We start from the raw sequence: 22,342 nt of genomic DNA, 5'->3' as shown, positions 1-22,342 counted from the left end.
AATGTTTCCACACGGAGATGAACTTCCAATGTGCGCTATATTAAACCTTGCATTTGGCAGAAGGACAGAATGACTTGTGCATTAAGGAAGTATAATAGTGTGTGTTTTTTAGACAATTTCTGACCTTGGTATTTCAGGGAGGAGATTTTTATTCCTGCCTGGGCAGTCTGTGTCCTTTGTGTGTGCTGATGTGATCTTGGTTACAAGGAGACCATTTGCAGCTCCGGCAGGAATTGGGTGTGTGCTCTTGTCACCCAGGCACACGATGGAGCATCCTTGCTCTAGAGAATACTTTAATTGGCTTTCGTGGCAGTAAGGGTAGAGGGATGTGTAAGTTTTTAGAGGGAGGACGGTTTGTTTATGATTTTGAAGGTGACCTTAGAGAAATGGTATGTTTCATAGTTCCCACAATACAAGAAATTAACAATAATATCAATGAAATCTAGGGACAGTGGTGTAAAGTAGGTACTGTAAGTACTATGCTTTCCTGGTTTTCTTTCTTTTTGTTTTGTTGTTTTCATTTGTTTGTTTTGGCTTTTTTTTTTTCACTCTGCAGTACATAGAAATATGTACTTATCCCAGTAAATTCAGCTACTGTGCCTTCAACACTAAAACAGCAAAAAACGCCTCTGTAGTTTTCAATATAAAGCATGTATTTTCTCAGAGGAGAAAATACATGTTTTATATTACTTCTATCTCAAAATACCTGGACTTCTTTATTATGTCAAAGCATATTTACCACTTTTATTGTTGAAAAATTGTGGGAAAAATTGTTGAAAATTTTTTTTTCCTGGCTGTTTGTTTGCAAAGCTCAGATTTTGGAGATGTGTATACTTCAGTATATCCTGTATGAGAATAGAAAAACATGATAAAAATTGTGTAGGGGTGTGTGTGTGTGTTAGGGGTTTCCTGCTTGTATCCAAGTGTATTTGATTTAGGTCTCAGTTTTGGGAAAGCATTTCTGAATTTTTAGATGCCAAGAAACAAGGGAGCGGTGACCTAAATAAAAAGTAGTTTAAAAAGAGTGTACCTAAGTCACGAAATCCTTTGTTGCAGAGAAAAACAAAGTTTGTTTAAATTAAGTATGCTCTTCAGTTCTGGGTCTGATTGCTGCCTCAGTGTCACAGTTTAGTCGGGATTGTGATCTGCTCATTTGTTCATGAATGCATAGATCGATTGGAATGAAATTGGTTGTGGTTAAACATTTCAAAAGGTGAAAATTAAGTGTCTAACAGGTGGCGACATCACATGGTTTTGATTTTTTTTCTTTGCAGGTTGTCTTGGAGTGGAGCAGAGACCAGTATCATGTTATGTTTGATTCATACAGAGACAACGTCGCTGGCAAATCATTTCAGAATAGGTGAGCTATATCTGCAATTGACACTACTGCACATTTTACTTTCTAATGAAATATTTAAATAAAATATATTAGTGGGAGTAATTTACTGTTGAGTAGAACCTTACTGTATGGGCTCTAAATCTGCAGCAAATTTTAAACTTAGTGAGTGCTTAGTTAATGCATAATCACCCAGTTTGGAAGATTGGCTTTTGAGAGCTCTAGTCAAATAATAAATTTACATTTTGAATATGTTTAATTCATCCAGTCTCTAATGAAACATCAAAATGATGACAATGTTTACAATGAAGGGAAGCCATGACATGTTTTCCAAGTTAAGATAGGAAAACAGTACTGTTCCTATATGCTTAACATTTCAATATTTAGTGTTTCTAGGAGTTATTTTTAAACTACCTTATGTTTTCTGTGATGTCTTACGAAGATCATTATTCAGCAGAGAAGTTACAAAGCTAGTAAGAAGCTTTTAAAAGCTGATTGGATGGGAGAATCTCTCACAGCAAGTGGGAAACCAAGTCATATGGGTCATTTAGTTCAGTTGTGTTAACTGCTGCATGACTTCCTGTGGTTTCGTCTTTCATGTCTGAATAGCCATGGGGTCTGTTGCTCAGGGAGTAAGTGTACTGGGAGTTGGTAGGTGGAAGAAAGCTTTTATCCCAGTCAAGTGTATCAATATTAAGAGTCAGAGGATACCTGCTAAGTAGCTAACCCTGAAAGCAGAAGCTTTAATCTGCCTTGAGGTTTGTTGCATCATGGAACAGTAGAAATGATCAGATCAATTTGTCATGCTTTAGTTGGTGTGAGATAACTCTGTAAAATTCATTGCATGGTGTTGGTGAATACTGGGAACTTTTATAGCCTCTTCTCCTCCTCCTCTTCTCCATTTTCCAACAGATCAAAGCAGAGTGATGCAGCTTATATGGATGAATAGCTTAATGTGTACATGTTTTAGCAGTACTGTAGTGAAACATGGCAGTTTGGTCCTGTCACTGCTAAAATAATTTGTGATAATTAACTGGAGTAGTTTTTTTACCTTTTTCCAAAACAAAATCACAAATCTTACTGTTGTGGTGTAGATAGTCACTTCCCATTTCTGCAATGTTTCCTTACTTCACTGTGGTTGTGAAAACACTCCTTTGCTAGGGTTCATTTCTGAGGATTGTGAGCAAAGCATCCAGTGCCTGCTGAGGAACTTTTGGATGCCTGAGCAAGAGCTTAAGGTTTTTATGATGGGTGCTTAAATTATTCCAGTTCACCAATATGCCTTTAATCAGCTTATGTCAGGAGTAACAGGGAAGTTTGCTGTGATATTTGTATGTAGCTACCACTTCCTTTAAAAATTCATACCAACCAGAAGTCTTTGTGGAGGCAGTACTTTCAGGCATTTGTTAACTTTCAGATGTCCCTTGTCAGGCGTTCAATTATTTCTATTATCAAACTTTACAAATGCAGTAATGGACTCTGTCTTGCACCAGGCATTTGCATCAGTGGTGGTTTGGTGGAATTTTTTAGGCTGATGTCAATGCAGCATACAGAGCTACACATAAAATGAGGACTTCCAGATTGAATCTAGCTTGTCCAGTGATTTTAATCAGTTCCTATTTTAGTGCTAGAGAAAAATACTCAGAATTGGAGAACAGGGGGCTTGTTGGTTAGAAAATTAAGCAGCTGTACTGCTTTGTGGAAAGTAAAAGCTGCATGGCCTTTGGGAAATGTTAGTGGGCCTTCAATTGAATTTGAGTTGTGTTGTTCTCTAGGAGCTTTGCAGCTAAAATTCTCTGCTCTGAAAAAGCCTCACTGTGAATTGTAGACAAATTTGTGTATATGAGCAAGCTCCTTATGATGACAAACTCCAAAAGCTCATCACAAAACCAATGACATCATTAGTAACACCTACTGAACACTGTTCTCTACCAGACCAAGGCAGCCTTCTGGTTTTGCCTTGAAGTTCAGCAATAACTTTTGGTTGTTTTTCCTTCTGGTTGCAAACCCTTGGCATCCCAACTTTCAGGTAGCCACATCAGCTGCTGAACCTGCTTCTTATATTGCTCTTACACAGCTTGAGAGAGTGCACTAGAACTCTCCGGGCTTTTTACCAAGGCACTTTGTCCAAACCTATTTTTGAAGACTAAGTTTTGATATAAAAATAAAAAGGGAGAAAAGGAAGCTAAATAATGGAGTTCCATGCATGAGTGTCTGCATTTTATTACTCTACTTGCAAATGGCATAGTAAGTATAGTTTACTTACTGTAAAGTGTAACTTTGCTATTCCAGGATGTCCTGTTTAAAACTCAAAAATATATATGGAAAGATTTGAAGGAATAATCCTCAGCCATTCAAATGTGCAGCCTGATTTCAGTATGGTGCAGGAAGTGAGAGCTGTCAGCGCTTGGCCAGCCATTAACTGAGCTGAGTGAGGCTGAAGAGAGGAAGAGATGTACGAATCAGGGAGCAGGAATAGCAATGCAACATCTGAGTTACTGTTAGTGCATAATTACAGAGCTGGAACAGGAGGGCTGGGAGGTTTACTATGAACATCTTAGACTTCTACTGTTTATAAAGAGGCTCAGCAAGGTTAGAGATCACCATATGGTAGCTTGGGAGAGAGCCAAAATCTGCTGTACTCCTTCAGCAACAGTGGATGTTGAGACAAAAGTTTGTCTTCTACCCACAATCTCAGCTGTGGTGATGGTTCTCTGATGTAAACACATCATAGGTATGAGAAATTCCTGCCAGGAACTGTTCCTCTGTCCTGTCTGGTGGGTCTGGTTTTGTCTTCAGGCAGGATCCTTGTCTCTGTTTGGAAAGACTGGAGTGTGCTAAGGAAGGCAGGAGCCTCCCCTGAAATGGAGAATGGAGAATGTAAACCCACCTCTTCAAATTGCTATAAATTTATAAATTAAGGGGCTCTCAGGCAAAAATATGGGAGCAGGAAATAACAGTTCTTTAATAGGGAAAAGTTAAAAAATGAAAGGATAAAGTAAACAATGCAGTACACTAGAACAACAACACTGACAGAGTCAGAACACAACCTGACACCCTGTGGGTCAGGGTGTTGATGGCAGTCCAACTGGAATTGTGGCTGCAGCCCTCCTGCAGTGTCAGGTGTGGTTCTGTTGGAGCAGGGATCCTGTAGAAGGGTGTAGTCTTCCTCTGAAGATCCAGTGGAAGGAGAGGCAGCTGTTCCTCTGGGAAATCCAGTGGAGAAGCCATGCTGGTGTTTCAGAACCTCTGGATTATATCTGGGTAGCAATGCTTGGCTCCTCCCTCTGGGCGGATCATCTCACAGTGGGGTGTTATAGTTCTTATCAGCCATGCAGTGACATTCAATAGTCTGTTATCAGCAGATTTCCCCTCCCCAGGGAGGAGCCACTGTGGTCACTCAGAGAGAGAGATAAGGCAAACTGCCCACTTGACAAAGGTAATGTTCCATGCAGATGGTAATGGAAAACAACTTGCATTGCAATCTTCAACAATCCTATGTATGTTTTTACATTTTCAAGTAAAAATGGATACACTTTGTAAAGAGAAAAATGTAAAAACCCCAATAAATTGTTTGGGAGTCTCCAAAGAATTTTCCAAAATGATGATTTTCTGTAGAAAGGTGTTAAGATGATTCCCACTTCAAATCAAATTGCACCATCGAGTCACATCTGTTAGTGAACCATAAGAAAGTCATGTCAAAGAGGGGAAATAGCTGATTAGAAGAGTGGCTGTAAATAGTAAATTAACTCAGGTCACCTTGGGCTTAACCTGTTTGCCAGACTGCTCTTTCTGATGAAGGCCAAATGCATGGATCCATATGAAGAAAACACAGCTACAGAATTTGAGAGAGAGTTTTGGAGCTTCTCTGAGCTTAAACAATCTGTAAAACACTCTGAATGTTAAAGTAGTGTTTGAGAACAGTACTACAGGAAGTGTAGGATGTGTTCCTTTTAATTTTAAACCATTTTACAGCAAAATTCCAATGCATACTTATCATGTGACTCTACAAAGGGGTGATTGATGTAACACACTTGGGGTCACTGATTATCACTGAAGGGATACCAGGGACAGCCAAAGGTGATACAGAGACTGTCATCAGAAGGCATGAAAAAGCTTTATCATTAGAAATCTACAGTTCTTATAGAAGCAATGGTTGATTTAAGACTTGATTGGCCTTTAGGAATCTTCTCTCACACTATTGGTGAACTATGAATAGCACACTCTGGAGAACTATATCTATAAACCATGGTTACAGAAAGAGAGATAATAATTGTTTGGATTCTTTGCTCTAAGTTTCCCACAGCTTCTACACAGCTTCCCAAGATTTTCCTGGGAAAACCATGATGTCTCTCGCTGTTCAGAGGATATGTAATTACTACACATACTTCTGAAATTATAAGTTCCCAGTAGGAAACCATGAAACAATCCAGAAAGCATTGGCCAACTCCAGAATGGTACAGACTTAAGTGTTAGCTTAAGTTTGTACAGTGTTAGTTGGAAACAACAAATTGACTTGGGATATTTGTTTTTTTATTGTTATGTTTGATAACTATTACTTTCTGAAACAGTATGCGCTGTAAAGGTGCATTAAGGAAATTTACTGAGTACTTGGATACATTTTAAGCAATTAGACTAGTGGATCTGCAAACAATTAACTTTTTTTTTATTACTGGTCTGTCTCTATTGCCACTGGTAATGAGGAATGAGCTTGTCATGCCAGCATTGATTCAATTGACCTGCCTGCATCTAGTAAATTCCACTGAGGAAAAATATTTTTTCCTCTGTGGAATTTACTAGCTTTTGACTGTATGTAGCATAGTGTAAAAACAGGAAATTACACATTATATGTGCTATGACATAGAGACACACTTTTAGGACATGGTAAAGTGGGGGGAGGTTTCACAGAAGTCAAAATTGCTTCATGCCATAGAAAGAGCTGGAGTTCTTTTGGACATACTGTGTTCTTCAGTGAAGCCTGCCTGAGTGAGCTCTGCACTTTGCCCAGAAGGCTGAAGGTTGGGCAGTTTTGAAATCCTCTGTCTTGAGTCAGGTGCTTCCACCTAAAACACTCCTTTCTGAGCTGTAGCATTCCAGGGACTGTCAAACCAGTAATTTAACTGATCACAACAAATGCAGAAAAGCTGGAAGAGCTCCTGCCATCCATTGAATTTCTACTCCTCTGGAGGATGTTTTAGTTCAAGACATACTTTGTAAATGAACTGGAAGTTAGTTACCTCTGGAGAAAAAAGTGAAATAAGTGAAAAGAAGGGTAATTAGATTTAGTAAATTGACTTTTTTTTGGCTAGAAGGGTAGCCTCCTGCAGATGTAAGACTTTCTGAGTGGTGCTGCTAGGGAAGGCAGCACTGCTGCTGAGATGTTCAGATTGTCTCAGAATGCCCCAGCATTATCCTCAGCATTATCTGAGTGTTGCAGCTGGAACGTGGTAAATTGAGTACGAAATGTTCCTGCCCATTGTGCTGTGACAAGCTGCTGGCTGACCTTTCAACAAATTTTGTGCTTCAGTTGTTGAGTGTGAGCCAGTAGAAAACAAAGCTGGGTGCGAGCTCTAGCATGGCATGCTGTGCAAGGGCAGGTGGACAAAACACCTGCCTGCAACTCTGTCTCTCTAAATGCTTTTGGAAGGATGCAGTAGGTGGAGAGAGAACATCTTCAAACCTCTTTAATGCTGAGGTCCATGTGGTCACAGGATGATATTCTCCAACGTTTGCTAGGCCATCTACAGTTTAGGAAGGTATTAAGTAGCTTGACACTGGAACTTTTGAAAATAAGAACTGGGGTATCCTCCTGCTGTACAGATCTCAGATTCCCCCATGGTGGTAGCCTGGAGTACCTGCTGACACAAAGCTGTGGGCCTTGGAGAGGAGATTATCATTAAAAAAGTAGGAAAAAGGTACCCAGACTCCTTCCTTCTGCCTATGCATGCTAGGAAGCATGTAACTCTCCAGAAACAGCTCCAGGATATTCAGTTGTGTCAAGAATTAATTTGTCTGCCGTGTCTAGAGTCTGAATTCGTGTACCCAAATTAGATTGTTGTTTTATGAAATGCCCTGTTAATATAATCTGAGAGACATTCCTAGGATAGAGACCTGGTCCTGCTGAGATCTTACTGTCTCTGTGCAATTAAATAACAGTAAATGTGATTTAAGTTATGCTTCATGCTGTCCTGTCTGAAGTAGTTGGTGAGTTAAGAATGTGCTCAGGTCTTGGTACTGACTTGAAAAATATTTGATGTGTTTGCAGGGCCATGAGTCTGAGTTAGTGAAATTCAGAGCATAAAGTTAGGATTTTCTTTAGTTACTGAACAGTTAAAACCACTTTGTGTCCTTTTGGTTGATGTCTGTGCTGTTTTGTCAAAGGCTTGTGTATAATTAAGGCATGATTATATATATAGCTGAAGAGAGTCTTTTTGCTTTGTCTTGTTTGCTGCCCAAACACCAAGTATTTCCCTTGCTAGACAGAAACTGCTATTGTAGGGTGCCACAAACACTTGTAATGTAATATTAAACAGCTCATGTAGCTTTCCTTTGAATTATGTAGGCTTTGTTTACCCATGCCAATTGATGTGGTGTACACCTGGGTGAACGGCACAGATGTGGAACTGATCAAAGAATTGCAACAGGTCAGGGAACAGATGGAAGAAGAACAGAAAATAATGAGGTAATAATCTTAGATATTTTTTCCCTTTAACTGACAGCAGCAATCTAATACTGTACTAGTTTCCTTTGTTGTTATTTTTCCCATGTTGCTCAACATGAAAATTAAAAGCTCATTTTCTCACTTGTTCATTTGATTATTGCCAAAACCTTGTTTCAGTTCTACTTTTAGCTGTCAAGTACTGTCTAATTAGAAAATTGTTTAAGATAAGCATAATAATTAAGGCTGTCCTGTCATGTATTTGTAAAATGCCATGTGGAAAACTGTGTATTGTGTATGTCCTTTTGTATTGATTTCTGTAACAGTTTGTAAATAACAGTAAAACTATGCCTCAAATATATAACCTTTCTTTATCCCTTTTTTCTCTCCCCATCCCCCTGGTATTTCTTTTTATAATGGGCTTCATAAAATCTGAAGCATGCTTCTTAACATGTTTCTTAAGTTCTTGGTTTTAGATTAGTTAGATTCATAGTCTCACAGATACTGAAACTGAGAAATGGGAAATAATTTATGCATGTTGTAAAGGTATGAGTTGGGCTTTATCTGTGGAAGCAAAGACAGGTATTGCTGCATTTCTTGTTGTAGATTTTGCTATAGAGTTCTGCAAAATTACTGATCTAAGCCTTCAAACACAGGCTGCTGCAGATACCTTGGATTATGTCTTGTAACCATTAATTGCATTTTTGATAAGCAACTCTGCTCGCATAATCTGTTTTGAATGAACTAATCTGGCCAGTAAATATGCTAAATGGAAGGACAAGTCTGTATTTTAAAGATTATAATAATTTTGTTCAGAATAATGAGAAGTCCACAAGTTAGTGGATTGATCTGATTTTTGGCATGCTATATCTTGAAGTTTAGGTTCAATTGACAGTATGATCTCAAGGGAAATTCTTGATCTTTTTTTTTCTTACCTAAACCCTGGAAATATTAGAACTTTAAATTCATTGACCTTAAACATACACAGTCTCTGCTCTGAAAAGCTTTCAAATTTATGCTGATATTTTCCTAGCAGCTCATGTAGATAATATTAGTTGGCTTAGCTTTGTCATCACTCATGCTCTGATTCCTGTTTCAGGAAGGGAAAAATCACGTTTTTTTCTGTTACACTGATTTGGAAAGTTGAGATTAAGCTTACAAATAAGACTGGTGTCTGTACCATGTTTCTGTCTACAGGGACACCTGGTTCTCTCTCATGTAGACCATTTTTTTCATGTCCTTTGAAATCAATGAGCACTGCTATAAAAAGACCTGTTTCATAGACCTTATCAGAATATTTATGTTAGGCAAAACAATCAAGTCAACCTAGTTTCAGGTCACTTCATTCTGGTTTTTTACCAGTATTTTTCACTTTTGTTAAGTAACCTAACAATACTACTAAGTAAGTTAATAACATAATGATAACCCCATAAATTCCTGTTAGAAGAAAGAGTCCTGCCACCACAATTCTCAGCACAGCCATGAATTTTTGAGCTCCACACTGCCCATGAGCAGTGAAGGGCACGTGTCAGTCTGTCCTCACCTTGGTAAGGCCAATGGCAAGGCCTTGGCAGCTTTTTATCTGGGTTATTGGTGCTTTGACAGCATGTCCCTGACTCAATTAACAGTCTGCAATTAGACTCATTGACAGAAACACTGTCAATTCAGTGTTACTTAATATCCTTGTTTTAACTTTGTAATAGGGAAATTCTTGGAAAGAATGCAACAGAACCAACAAAGAAGAGGTGAGTTTTTGGGGGTTTTGGGTGTAAATTGGAATAAATTATATTCTACTCATTGTTAGCTGAGAGCAGATGCTGGCTGGGGGGTGGTTCAGTTTTCTATACCCTATGCAGGCTTTTCTATGTCACTTCAAGAGCTGAGATAATGATAATGTAATTGCTGAAAAAAAGTAGTGTTATTGTGACACATGAATGAGCTTCTGGTAACAGTTTCTGGAGTTTGGAACACAAAACCCTGTCACTGTTTAGGGTTAGCTCCTGTGAAAAAATTTTCATGCTTTTGAATCATAAAACTCCAGGTACATATGCATTAAAAACTCAGTGGTGCTTTCAGCTGCCATTTGTGTACATGGCCCTGCAAATAATTGTCTGTAAGAGTGTCCGTGCCTCTTGTGGCTCTGCTGCCAGGAAGCAGCAGGACCTGGTCTGTCCCAGTCATTTAGCTTGGTCCTTTTGTTATTTATAGATTTTTCTATAAGGTCTCTTCCATGGGCAGACTTGGAAATCTTGGAAACTTTAGAAAAAAAACAGTTACGGGAATGAACTAAATACTACCAGTCAGATATTTGCCTTCTACAGGAAAATAAGCATCAATAATTTCCCCTCGCCACAGCAAATGCTACAATTAATCAGATTTTACAAAAACTTTTCCCATTGCATCTAAGATTGGTTTTTATTTTCAGTTTCCTAGTGGTGTTAAATATGCCTTTGGTATTTTCTGTAGTGAGAAGCAGCTGGAATGTTTGCTGACACACTGCATCAAAGTGCCCATGCTTGTCCTGGATCCTGCACTGCCTGCCAACATCACACTGAAAGACCTGCCATCCCTTCATCCTGCTCTACAAGCTGCTAACAATATGTTCTTTGTAGTAAAACCAAAAAATCCTTCCACCAATGTGACTGTAATTGTTTTTGATAGCCCTAAGGATGGTAAGAAGCTCTTTGTCAGATTCCATCCAGTTTTCTAGAGCAAGTTTTTTAAGCTGCTGTCAGATAGTTTTGGGGGCTTTTTTTTTGTTTTTTTTTTTTTTCTCCAGTACTGGCTTCGATGCTGATTTTCTGTTTGACTTTAGCAAGTCGTTCAGTGTCTCTCCTGCCCTCAAACAGTTTCTCTAAATGATGACATTAATGATACTGCTTGCTTACCTCCCAGACAACTGATTACAGATGATTAGAGTTCTGTGCTTTAGAAAGCTATTGCAAAAGGTTTGCTATCTGAATATCTGTGTTGCTCTGATAATCTCAAGAGGCTGGGGTTTAGGTTGAGGAAGATTAGTTTTAGAAATTCTCTTTTAATTGCTGTGAAGTCTAGTTTGAATAATATGCGGTAAGTTCTGCCCTTGTTCAAAGGATTGGCAAATGTAAAACAAAATTATTCATGTGTTTAACATCCTAGGTCTTGGAGCAGGTACAAGTTTCATATTTTGTTTAATATGTAGTTCCTGACCACTAGTACAACCACTGTTCTTTTACCACCAAGAATTATTTACTATTTGTAAAGACAACTTTTCATACTATTAATACTCCAATATATTTAATTTACAAAAGTATTTCTTGGTTACTATGATACAGAAAAGAAGTGACTTTATACTGGAACAAGTTTTTGATTTGCAATTTTATGTATTCTAGTTGAAGCTGCCCATTCTGGAATGTTAAAAGACAACAGCAAACAGATAGTGTGGAGGGGTTACTTGGTATGTACTTTGACAATCTGTTGATTACTTTTTGTATGTGTTAAACATTCTGTACATTTTTAGAAAGTTTCTGTGCTATTCTCTTTTCATAACTCAGATGTAGTAAAAAGTAAAAGCTTTCAGAGTAACCTTTATTGTTATGTGAATTATTCTACCTTTAAAATGGTCTTTATAACCTGTTTTTCTTGTTTTTAGACAACAGACAAAGAAGTTCCAGGTCTGGTATTAATGCAAGACTTGGCCTTTCTTAGTGGATTTCCAGCTACTTTCAAAGAAACAAACCAGCTACGAACAAAACTGCCAGAGAGCCTGGCCTCTAAAGTAAAACTGGTAAGGCTCTGGTAAGGGGGAAAGAGTCCCTTGGTTGTACTGGTCTTTTGGAATGGCTCAGGTGCAGAATCTCACCCACCTTAGAGACTTAGGATATTTCTGAGACTAATCTGGGCTATTTTGTGTTTCTTCCTTGAGTGGTGAAGAGTAGCAAATAGTGACTCAAAGAGTTGCCTGCAAAATACCAACTGTTCATTCTATGACTGCATGTTCTTAGGATTACATTTCCTAGCCTACAGCTGATTAAAAGGCAGCCTTATCAGTTTCTCTCAGCTGTAGAATTCTAGATCACTAGCTTGTTTAATGTGACTTTTGTTTATGTAGTTTCTTAGCTTTTTTCTTCCCTCTTAGCTCTCTTAACAGTAACAGCACTGAATGCTGCATTTCTCTCTGCCATGTGCTCTGTAGGCTCTGAAACAAGTTGCACTTTGGCTGACCCAGCTGCAAGGCAGCAGAAAACAACTTGTGTGATTGCCATTCAGTGCATTCTCTTCTCCCCTGCTATTTGGGCACCTGTTAAAGTTTCAGTACGGTTTAATGGATAGGTGGAACCTTAAGAAATTTTTTAAAATCACTGGCTTTTGTACTGGAGGGAGATGTGATTCGTGGGGTGGAGGCCGGGGATTGAGGCCAAGGAGTTTGTGGAAGAGGAGGAGTTAGCAGGGTAATGAATGGGATGGCAGTAATTTGTTCTCATTAGTCTGATGTACACCTGTAATATGGGCTAATTCACTTTGTGGCTTGTTCTTGGTGCTCAAATGAACATGAAGTCCTTTTCCCTTTTCTGTTTTTTTTTTTTTTTTCTTTTGGTAGGCTAGGCTAACAACTCATGCACTCTGTGTAATTCCTTTCTTGTGTATCTTGTGTAATTCCTTTCCTAGGCTGGTCACACTCCAACATAATGCAATCTGAAATTCTTTCTTGTCTCAACTTGTGTTAGCTGACTTGGGGCCTTGCTAGAGGCAGAAACCTTGCAGAGTAAGCACATTTGTGCCTCTCTTGCTACATGCCCTAAAAAAAATTAATAGAGGGAGTTTTTAAGCACTTATTGAAGCTTAAATAGGTATTTTCTTTTGACTTTGGATGTCTAGTGTCACAGCAGTTTAATAACAGAGGATATTCATATGGTTCATTGCTGTCCAGATGAACATAAATGGTGCATCTCTGGGGTGTCTTAGATATGTTTCCCATCTCCTTGTGTGTCTTTATGGAAGTGACATCTTGTGCCTATTATCTTTTTATATGATTTTTCCTTACCCTTAGTTGTGTTTTTAAATTTGTCATTGGTCATGTGTCATCTATTTGTGCTGGTTCCCTTTTCCATGATGTGTTATCTCAGTGTTGCCACTGTGAATGTTCCTAAGAGCTCCTCTTCTGCAATTTGGTTAGGCAGATATAGACACTGTTAATATGTACAGATATAAATTGTGTTTATCTGTATAAGCACAATTTTTTCTCAGGTATCCACAATATTTTGTGGTTTTCTTTCCAGTCATCTTTGCTGTCTATTTCTTTTCCTGGTGGATGCTTTAGAGCAATTAGATCAGGATTATTATACCCTGTGTGGTCAGAGCAGTGAATTCTTTCCCAACCAGTCCTCTATTTTTGATAGCAGCAATTCATGTATGTTATGAAGAAACTTGTGTATGTGAAGGTAAGAAATGTTTTATTTTCATGCATAAAGGCTTTTACATCAAGTGTGGATGTGGCTATTTCCATAGAAGCCTTTGGTAGGTTCTGAGCTCACAGTCAGTTCTTCTTTCAGTGGATATGGTAGGTAGGCAGTAATGGTAAACATGGCCAAGTGTGGTTTTCTTCTTACCAAGGGGAGATGCTAGGTTATTGCTACAGTTAAGTAGAAAAAAAGGGTGATTATTTACAGTCTCTACTGACATTTGCAGCACTTCCTCTCTTGTTATCCTTTCTGGAATCTCTGAAGTGATGTGAGATGCTTGGTGGAGAAGAGGAAAGTTGCACCTGAGCTTGAACTAGACTTTTGTCTCATAGATGCCTCCTGATGTTTAATGGGTTTCTGTGTGCTTTTAGTGGCTGTGTCTTGCTTCAACACCGCAAGTAAATAATAATAAAAGCTTTGAACAATGCTGCTGTTAGAAGAGAAGAAAGGTGAGAAAGGAAGGAGTGTAGTTATTGGTGCATTTGTCTTGCATGTTGATAATGCTGTTTTGCTTGGATTGCTTTAGTTTGGTTGAAATAATTTCTAAATCCAAGGAAGACCAAAACTGGTTCATCTAGACCAGATAGTTCCTCTGAAACTTTAAATATCTGAGCAAAGCAGTTGAGCTCAACTAGAGGTGATTAAAATGTGAAGATTCGTGATATAATGGATCTATTTTCAAGGTGAATTCTTTCTGTTAAGTTTTTTGTACTTATGACCTGTACTTATGTACACTGTAATGTAATGATAGGGGAGTTTATTTCAAGATGAAAGTTAAGTGGCAGTGTGTCTGCTGGTCACATTTGTTGTTGTAGGTCGGATGTTATGACAGATGAAATTGAAAGTGATATTTGACAGCTTTTTATTGTCCGTGTGTTCTTAACTGAGTGTTAGGAAGCCACTAGATGGAGGTGTTACTCTGGTTGTGCAGCTGATGGCTGCTGAGCTGTTTCTTTAAGACCTTCCCTTGGACCTATATGTGAGGAACAGCTGAATATTTCATTTTCACTTCCCCCCTGCCCCCAGCCTTAACTACATTTCTAAAGGAGACTATTATTCAGCCTAAAGAGATGCTTGTAATTTAAAAACTACATTTGTTTAAGAACTTGATTTCTTTGCTTTTGGGTTTGTTGAGGCTGTCATGCTAACAGTTTTTTGCTGAAATTGTACAGAGTAGTGTACAAAATTTTTGGAGAAAGTAGATTTTTTTTTTCCTTCAAGATTTAGTATCTTGATTGCTTCAAGGACAAACTAAGAGCTTGTAGCTCTCCCTCTTTGCAAAATGTCATGTCCTTTAATCCACATGCACACACACATACATAATATAGACAAGTTAGAAACTTAGAAATGTCTTACTTCCATTAGTAAGACAAAGTCATTAAAGCCACATGGGAAACTGCAGGCACAGTGATGTTGGGTGTTTTCTGTCCTCACTGGAGGATGCAGGATTTGGGATCCTTACTGCTGCTCATCAGTACTTCTGGAGCAAACAGGTGGCTCCAGGAGATGGTGTTATGATCACACAGATGTAGCAAGTAAACTTTGTAGAAAAAAAACCCTAAGGCATTTCATTAATTTTGACTCAGAAATGACCCTTCTACTGTGTCATCTTAAAAAGACCACATGAGACATTTGTAAAGACAACAGTGGTTTGTATTTGTAAAGCTTTTTGTAACTCTTCAGCATATGCTTCCTTTCCCTTGCTATGTAGGCATATGAGTTTTCCTAATAGCCACGCTGGAGTGGGAAAAGGGGAGCTTCTTTTTTCCTTAATAGTCAGCTTTCATTAAGAAGATAAGGTATAATCATTTAAGGACTGGTTAGGAATCTTAAGTCCCATCTCAGACTCTTGAGGCCTCTTACCTTGAGAAAGTGGAAATGAAGATGTTTACTTCTGCATGGGGTGTCTGAGCTCATCTGGCTCCTAGTCTAGCAAGCTAGGAGTGAAACATGCTGGCTCCATGCTGGAGAGCATGCATTTCAAGCTCCCTGGTGGAGATAATGCAGTTTTCCTGTCTCTTTCAAGTGTGTGGTAAAAATGTGTCCCAGTGGTGGTTTGGATGTGTGCCTGCAAGGTGAGTTCTCAGCCCACCTGCATTAGCAGAGGCTCACCTGGTCACACTGACTCTCTGCATCTACCTTCTTGTTCTTCTGTTCTGTTTGCACAATGCCTTTGGATCTGCTGACCTGTTATGGCAGGATGAAGATGTTCTCTGGAAGGTAATATTTTAAGGGAATGGGTGATTGCAGCCATCCCTACAGAGAGGAGGTTGATACCTGTGAGATGTTAAAAAAATCTACCAGGAGACAATTTCATTTTGTATGTACCAGCAACAAAATGCTTGGAGCAGAACTTGAAATTTATTAGAATCTAATTAGTTATTTCACCAGATAACTTCACTGTAGTCTAACTTTATTGGAAGTCTGCTTAGGAAAAGACTGGTTTCTTCAAAAGGTATCACTGGAAAAAACCCACTTTGATGTAATCAAAATGGTCTATTCAGTGCAGGGGTTAGCTAAACTCTGATGCTGAGAAATGGAACATCTTTTTCCACTGCTTCCTGTATGTGCTTGGAATATTATAAATTAAAAACTACAGCATACATGCTATGTTAGTGGGGGGGTAAGTGTTTGTTATAAATCTAAGTAGGAGTTTGTAGTACAGGTACTCAGTTTGCCAAGTTTGGGAGCAAGTTAAAGAGAAACTAAATGTTCTCACATGCTTTCAAAGCTCTAACATGGTAATATTTTTGGTTTGTTGTATGTGTGATTTATGAGAGAGATTCTAAGGGGCAGTGTGACACCGTTGTATTGCTAAATAAAGCACATGCCCAGTGCTGGCAGCTTTGCAATCTGCAGCATTTCAGTGCTGATATTTTTGGAGGTTGCTGCCTGCAGTCAGTAACCATACCTCAGCCATTCAGCTACTGAAGCCATCCTTTCCACCCATAAGTTCAGATGATTCCCTGGAAGGTCTGAGATTTATCAGATTTTTCTAATGACAGGCCTCATAAGTCAGATTGAAAGATCTCAAATAGCACATGAGTCAAAGCATCAACAGCTTTAAAATGTCACAAGTGGAACAGCTGGTCTTGCTAGGGGAAGGGCTGCTAACTCTGGGACAAGTGTTGTTTTAAAATGAGCAGAAAGGATCAGATTTAAAAAAAAAATAAAACCACTTAGAATTGTTACGATGGGAACTGTGATGTTTTTGGGTTTTTTTGAACATGATTATTCAAATTTGATAGCTTATGAATTGCATTTACACTGAAAATTTGGTGGAAGTGGTTGTCTTATGTTGCCTGAAGGAACAAAAATTAAGCATAGCATCAAATAAATATTAATGATTAACTGTGTTTATTCTTAATTAGACTGTTGAATGCACACACTTGGAAAATCAAAGTGCAGTCCTGCTTTTAGCTTGATTGGGTCTGCTCATCTTACTCTGTATGGTAAACACAGCATTTATTGGGTTATGCCATATTTTGGGGAGCTGCTTTGATGCCCTGTGATCTGTAACCTACACTCACTGTTAGGGTGTGTAGTGCAAGCCCTGATCCTGTGCATTATGAGATCTGATATACAGACTTACTGGTGGCAGGAGATGAAAACAGCTAGCAGATCAAACAGTCCACAACTAAGAAATGACCTTAGCAGCACATTGGCAACCAGCACTAAGGGCTTGGAGACCCACATGGATTAGCTCTGGAGCCCTTTGTATCTCAGATTTCAGAGCTGTAGGTTGAACTAACTGTAAACCATTCTGAATGTTTCACACTTCTGACAGTGACAATACATCAGTGCCCCAATTTTCTGGGAAGATCATTCCTTGTTTAAGATGGGGGAAAAAAAAGACAATTATTTCCATCACATAATATAGTGTTGATAAAACATGAATTCTGTTTTTGGAGTGACAGAGAATGGATGGGGACTTACTATTTGTTTACTCCTGAAATATTTAAAACATGAAAAAGTTTACCATTGCTGGATCATTGTGTAAAGAGACATTTACTTTATAAAGTGAAAATTAAGCATAATGTTTTGTATCTTTAAATGTTTTTTAGGTCCCATTTTACTACCTATTTTTGTGTTGTTACAAAATTGTAGCTCTTAAAAAGCAATGCTTACCAGTCATTCTTCTAAGAAACTCTAGTGAAAATAATACAACAAAAAGATGGAAGAGTGCTGCTGGAGTTGTTTTTTCTGCTTGTATAGTTGCAGCTCTATTCAGAAGCCAGTGTGGCTCTCTTACAACTGAATAACCCCAAGGGTTTCCAAGAACTGAGCAAGCAAGCAAAGAAGAACATGACTATAGATGGGAAAGAACTGACACTTAATCCTGCTTATTTGCTGTGGGACCTCAGCTCTGTCAGTCAGGTGGGTAAATTCTCTTACAGCAGGTAAATGCTACAACATTTTACAACTGCAAACAGAGGCTAACTAGTCAATGACAAGGAACAAGGGATTTTTTTCCAGAGGCTTGGAAGTATTAAGAATCAAATATTTATTAGCTTGTCAGAAGATATCACAAGAACACTGTCCAATTCTCAAATAAGTGGGAAAGAAGGATCAAACACTGTGATACTTAAATTAAGTTTTCATGTTCTCTACTAAGTGAAAAATGTTGCCCTCTGCATATATTCTGATAAAGTTGTGTGTAGTAAAGTCCTGAAAGGCTTCACTAAACCTGACTGGCAGATAAGCAGGCTTCTTGTGTGGGGAGATTAGAGGGTTTTTTGAACAAACATGATTGTCTTGTTCCCAATATATTCCTTAAACATTTTTTGCTTTACAGCATCATTTATGCTGAGCAAGGGCTAATGGCTTCTCTTTCAAAAATGTTGAAGTCCTGAAATACAGAGAGATGTCTGTAAGGAAAGGAGGTTTACTTTAAATGCTTTTGGTACAATGAAGGATGTTCGGTTTAAGAACAGGAAATTAAATAACAAGGTGTCTGTTTCAAGATAAGATATTCTTTAGTCTTTGGGTTTTTCCTTGTGGTGGAATTTAATTTTTAATGGTAAATGTCAAGTGGCATGGTTAGTGTGCCCACTCCTGAAAAGCTTGTTGTCTGTCTTCGTATCCTGTGACCCGGGCTTTTGGGGAATTCTTCCTGGTTAATACCAACCCTGAGCTCAAACTTTATATTTCTCCATGTTGAAATTGGGGTTAATTTTGTGAGTAGGTACCTAGCCAATGGCTGCTGGTGCTGCTAAAATGTTTTCAGTCATTACTCTTTTGTGAATGTGAAAGCTGTGTTACTGTACATATTAGAAAACTTCTGTACAGTGTGTAGAATCTGCAGCGAAAATGGTAATTATTAAGCATTCAACTATTTTCTTGAATTTTCTGTTTCATTTGGGCTTTAGAAAAGTTCTTTTTAGGCAGCCTTACTTGTTGGTTTTAGGAGAAGTCATTTAGCTTTCATAAAAGTGAAAAGAAGCATGTTCCAGTGTCATAAACCTAATTTTGTTACCTAACTGATAAGTTTCTAACTGAACAGTTTTCTATTTAATAAAAATATATGGAAACATTTGGCTATTTGATAATGAATATTAGGCTAAGTTCTGTTAATTTTCTCCTGCTTAAATTCTTTCAAATAATAGAGCAGGGGATAATTGAAGAGCAGCTACATCATGACACTTCCAGTATATCTATATTAGGTGACATTTATATACAGCTCATGATGCAATGAACTTGAAACTGGATTTCTGAAAGGTGATGTTACTGGTTTGAAATGCAGGAGGGGGTGTTTTTTCTGCTTCATTCTTCAAGAACTTCTTTCAGCATGGTCAGCAGACATCCTAATGATACCAGGTGCTCAGCCAATGATGTCAGAACACTGTATTGTTCACCTCGATAATTTGGAAGAATATGATTCTTTAGAAAAATAATGATCATTATCAACGTGCTTTTTATTTTTGAATTTCCAAGTCCTGAGTGCTTATGCACCCATATGCCAAAGCACAGTGTCCTTACCTAGCTGGATCAGAACTTTAGTGCCCTATTTAAAACCTAAGAAAATATTTTTTTTTTCTTTTTGTAGTCCAAGCAGGATGAAGATGTCTCTGCCAGCCGCTTCGAGGACAACGAGGAGCTGCGCTACTCCTTGCGGTCGATAGAGAGGCACGCGCCCTGGGTGCGGCACATCTTCATCGTCACCAACGGGCAGATCCCTTCCTGGCTTAACCTGGATAATCCTCGCATAACTATAGTCACACACCAGGTAGAATTCAACAGCACTGCCACTCTGAAAGGGCCAGCAAAGATATCCTGTTTGATTTGAAATGCAGTTATTTGGATGAAGGTGACAGCCTCTTCCCTCTCTCACCCGTGGTCTTATCATGTATATCCTTCTATTTGGGCTGAACAGATAGCTGAACATATATCAACCCTGTATTTAGTACACTCTTTCAAATATTGAACCTTCAGCTAACATATACCCATGTCTAATTTCCTTAGAGAGTCTATTTATAAAAACCTGGGGAGAAGAAAATGGAATCTGAATCTGTAAGCAGTCTCTCAGAACCAGTAATAACCTAATACGCTTGTGTTGAGACAGGATGGATTATAATTACTGGAACTAGGAAGATGGCTACAAAAAAAGTAGCTATGCATTCTCGAAATGTTATTTAAAAAGGGAAGAGAGGTCCTTCAAGCTTCCTGAATAAGTGAAACCAAATCCTCTAGGAGCATGTTAGAAATTGAGGAGTACTTCTGGTATCTGAACATGCCATAGGAATTCTGCACAATCAAAGTGCTAAAGAGCTACTTATTCAACTTGTTCTGCTGTCTACTGGTGAAGTTACTTGAAAAAGATGGAGCAATCCTGACTTTTTGAATGCTGTGACAGGTTCAGTTTGCTAGAAATTTTGTGCAGCCTGAAATTAATGAGAATTATAAATGTGTACTCTGAGCCTGGTCCAGTACTCACTGAAAGGAGTGTGTGAAAATTTGTGACTTCGTGAGCAATCAGGTGCAATTTCTTAGTTAAGCAATAGAACTAAAAATGGTTTTGTGTGGGAAAAAAGTAGTTATTCAAGTATTCTTTTCCTTTGCTTTAATATCTTTTTACTTTTGCATTTATCCTCATTCTTGCTATTTTTTTTTTAGTAAATAAGTATCAAGTATTTGTGCACCTGACTGAAACAGTTTTTGGTTATTGGGGATTTTCTTGTTTCAGGAAATATTTCAGAATGTGAGTCACTTGCCTACCTTCAGTTCACCAGCTATTGAAAGTCATATTCATCGTATCAGTGGCCTTTCTCAGAAGTTTATTTATCTCAATGATGATGTTATGTTTGGGAAGGATGTTTGGCCTGATGATTTTTACAGTCACTCTAAAGGTCAAAAGGTAAGCGTTTATGACAAGATATTTTAGCAGAAGTACAATTTTTCTTCTGTAATGATAAAAGTGAAAAGAATGCTACTTTGAAAAGGAGAGCATTAACTCCCCCTTTTATTTCTAAAGGTTCACTGTTCTTAACTAGAGAACTGTTGGCTAAGGTTCAGGGTGTGGAAGGCTCTTCTCTGTATTAATATGTATGCTTTTTCATGTTCACTTCTACATTTGGGTGATTATAGTGGTTCCTCTGTCAGGATTCACTTTAGTTTCAGTGTTATTCTCTAATTCTCTTACTTCCTGTTGGAGCACTGGTAAGACTGATGTGGTGTTTGGCAGTTGCCAGTCCTCCTTCCTTGCAATTTTTTTTTTTGGTGGGAAATACTCAAACAAGAATTGTCTTTTCTGTGGGAACACTGAGGTCAGATGACATTTAAACTGGTCCTAAGTTTACCATTAATTGCCTCTGTTTAGACACCCATAATATCTTTGCCCAATTTGTATATAATCATACATATGTATGTATGTATATATATACACAATGTATATAATTGCTAAAATAATATATATTGTTCCAGGTTTATGAATGTAAATTAATTTAGTCTTTCAGTAAACCCATTGTCAACAACTGGGATTTAAGCAAGGAAAACAGGCTGAGGAAACATTAGCAATAGTTATGCATAAACACTCTGGCTGCCAGCAGGGTTTTCATCCATTAGCTTGATCTACAAGAGTGACATGGAGGAAAAAAATGAGGATTTATGTATTATTCTTTCTATTAAAGCAGTGGGTACACAAGGCACCAGAGACCAATGAATTAAACATTTTATGCAGGCAGATGTGCATAAAATACACACAAATACAGAAGGGCAAAATTAGTTTAAGCTACATTAAAATAACTGTTTCGGTGCCTGGGGATGTTAGGAGGCTTTTAGTTGTTTTAAATCTCTAAGAATGGAGACATATAACTGCAAAACCGTATTGTTACATTTGTATTGTTCTTTAGTTATTCATCCCAGTTGTGATGATGAAGTCAGCTTAGGTGCAGTGTTGTTTGTGATAACCTGATCAGCAAGTATAACTGTAGGAAGATGTGCTGTTAAAATCTTGAAACAATAAATTCTAAAGGAAAATATGTGGGATTTTTAATGCCTCCTCAGTTGAAAGAACACACACATGCACACTTTTTTTTTTTATCCTGCCAATTCTTAGGATTATTTAAGTCATAGAGGATGAGATGCTTCAGGGATTATGTTCAACATGTGCTGCTCATCTCATGACTAGTTAGTAATGAAGAAACATTTTGAGTCAGGAGAATGAGTGAACTGCAGAGCTATTTCAGAGTTTAAGTTCACCCTTCCTATCTGACAAAAGAGAAGATATTCATTTTTAATTGGGATGTGGTTTGCAGAAGTAGATTTGGGAAGTTCTACTTTCCAATTCTGCCTGTTGCTGCATTGTTCTGCCTGTTTGGCCTTGCGTAATCTTCAGTTCTTCCTTCCTTTTGAAAGGGATAACATTTGCTTTACAAAAAATGGAGTTTAAATTCTATTTACAAAGTTCTG

General features: G+C 38.1%; 1 protein-coding gene across 2 annotated transcripts in view; it reads left to right on the top strand.

Moving 5' to 3' along the window:
- The window catches only part of GNPTAB (N-acetylglucosamine-1-phosphate transferase subunits alpha and beta), a 40,334-nt gene that overhangs the window by 3,081 nt on the left and 14,911 nt on the right, over positions 1-22,342 (top strand). For both annotated transcript variants that reach the window (XM_059472318.1, XM_059472319.1), the window contains exons 2-10: positions 1,275-1,360; positions 7,899-8,018; positions 9,698-9,739; positions 10,461-10,666; positions 11,366-11,430; positions 11,626-11,760; positions 17,651-17,812; positions 19,482-19,661; positions 20,619-20,789. In XM_059472318.1, coding sequence (XP_059328301.1) covers positions 1,275-1,360; positions 7,899-8,018; positions 9,698-9,739; positions 10,461-10,666; positions 11,366-11,430; positions 11,626-11,760; positions 17,651-17,812; positions 19,482-19,661; positions 20,619-20,789 — 1,167 coding nt within the window. The remainder of the gene's footprint in view (positions 1-1,274; positions 1,361-7,898; positions 8,019-9,697; positions 9,740-10,460; positions 10,667-11,365; positions 11,431-11,625; positions 11,761-17,650; positions 17,813-19,481; positions 19,662-20,618; positions 20,790-22,342) is intronic.

The sequence above is a fragment of the Ammospiza nelsoni genome, chromosome 5, assembly GCF_027579445.1.
Source record: "Ammospiza nelsoni isolate bAmmNel1 chromosome 5, bAmmNel1.pri, whole genome shotgun sequence".
Classification (NCBI taxonomy): Eukaryota; Metazoa; Chordata; class Aves; order Passeriformes; family Passerellidae; genus Ammospiza; species Ammospiza nelsoni.
The sequence above is the reverse complement of the archived record's forward strand: the minus strand, read 5'-3'. Positions and strand labels throughout refer to the sequence as shown.